This window comes from Sinocyclocheilus anshuiensis, unplaced genomic scaffold, assembly GCF_001515605.1.
Source record: "Sinocyclocheilus anshuiensis isolate Anshui unplaced genomic scaffold, SAMN03320099.WGS_v1.1 scaffold828, whole genome shotgun sequence".
NCBI classification, from domain to species: domain Eukaryota; kingdom Metazoa; phylum Chordata; class Actinopteri; order Cypriniformes; family Cyprinidae; genus Sinocyclocheilus; species Sinocyclocheilus anshuiensis.
This window is the reverse complement of record NW_015549604.1, coordinates 156,527-156,917: the sequence shown is the minus strand read 5'-3', so window position 1 is coordinate 156,917 and position 391 is coordinate 156,527. Positions and strand designations below refer to the sequence as shown.

Here is a 391-nt window from a genome sequence, read left to right as displayed (position 1 = left end):
TGAAAAACTCTCTCCCAACCCTCCCACGCTCACCAAGAAGATGAAGAAGGTTGTGGATGCAGTAATCAAATACAAGGATGGGTTAGTCACTTCATTCATCTTCTCTAGCCCTTATGTTATATTATGGGCCAATTTGACCCACACTGATTTTTGAGCTGTTGGAAATGCTGGTTAACCTATGATTGTTTTTTTTTGGTAAATTTTGTAAATTTTTCTCATTTAGGATCATGAACATGCATGTAACGTTTTGACACTCTAATGTGAAAAGTTTCTATTGCGAATACGATGTTTCACAATTAAAGGCAGGTGCACAGAACCGAAAAAAAAAAGTTTCTCAGGTTCTCTCTAATGCCGGGTTCAGACTACACAATATTTTTGTCGGTCACGATAG

At 37.6% G+C, this 391-nt stretch overlaps 1 protein-coding gene across 5 annotated transcripts in view; it reads left to right on the top strand.

Annotated features, from left to right (window-relative positions):
• Positions 1-391, top strand: part of LOC107658703 (transcription activator BRG1) — a 27,858-nt gene that overhangs the window by 21,376 nt on the left and 6,091 nt on the right. For 3 of the 5 annotated variants that reach the window (XM_016447361.1, XM_016447360.1, XM_016447358.1), the window contains exon 31: positions 1-81. The exons of the other annotated variants lie outside the window; for them this stretch is intronic. In XM_016447361.1, coding sequence (XP_016302847.1) covers positions 1-81 — 81 coding nt within the window. The remainder of the gene's footprint in view (positions 82-391) is intronic. 5 annotated transcript variants of the gene reach the window in all.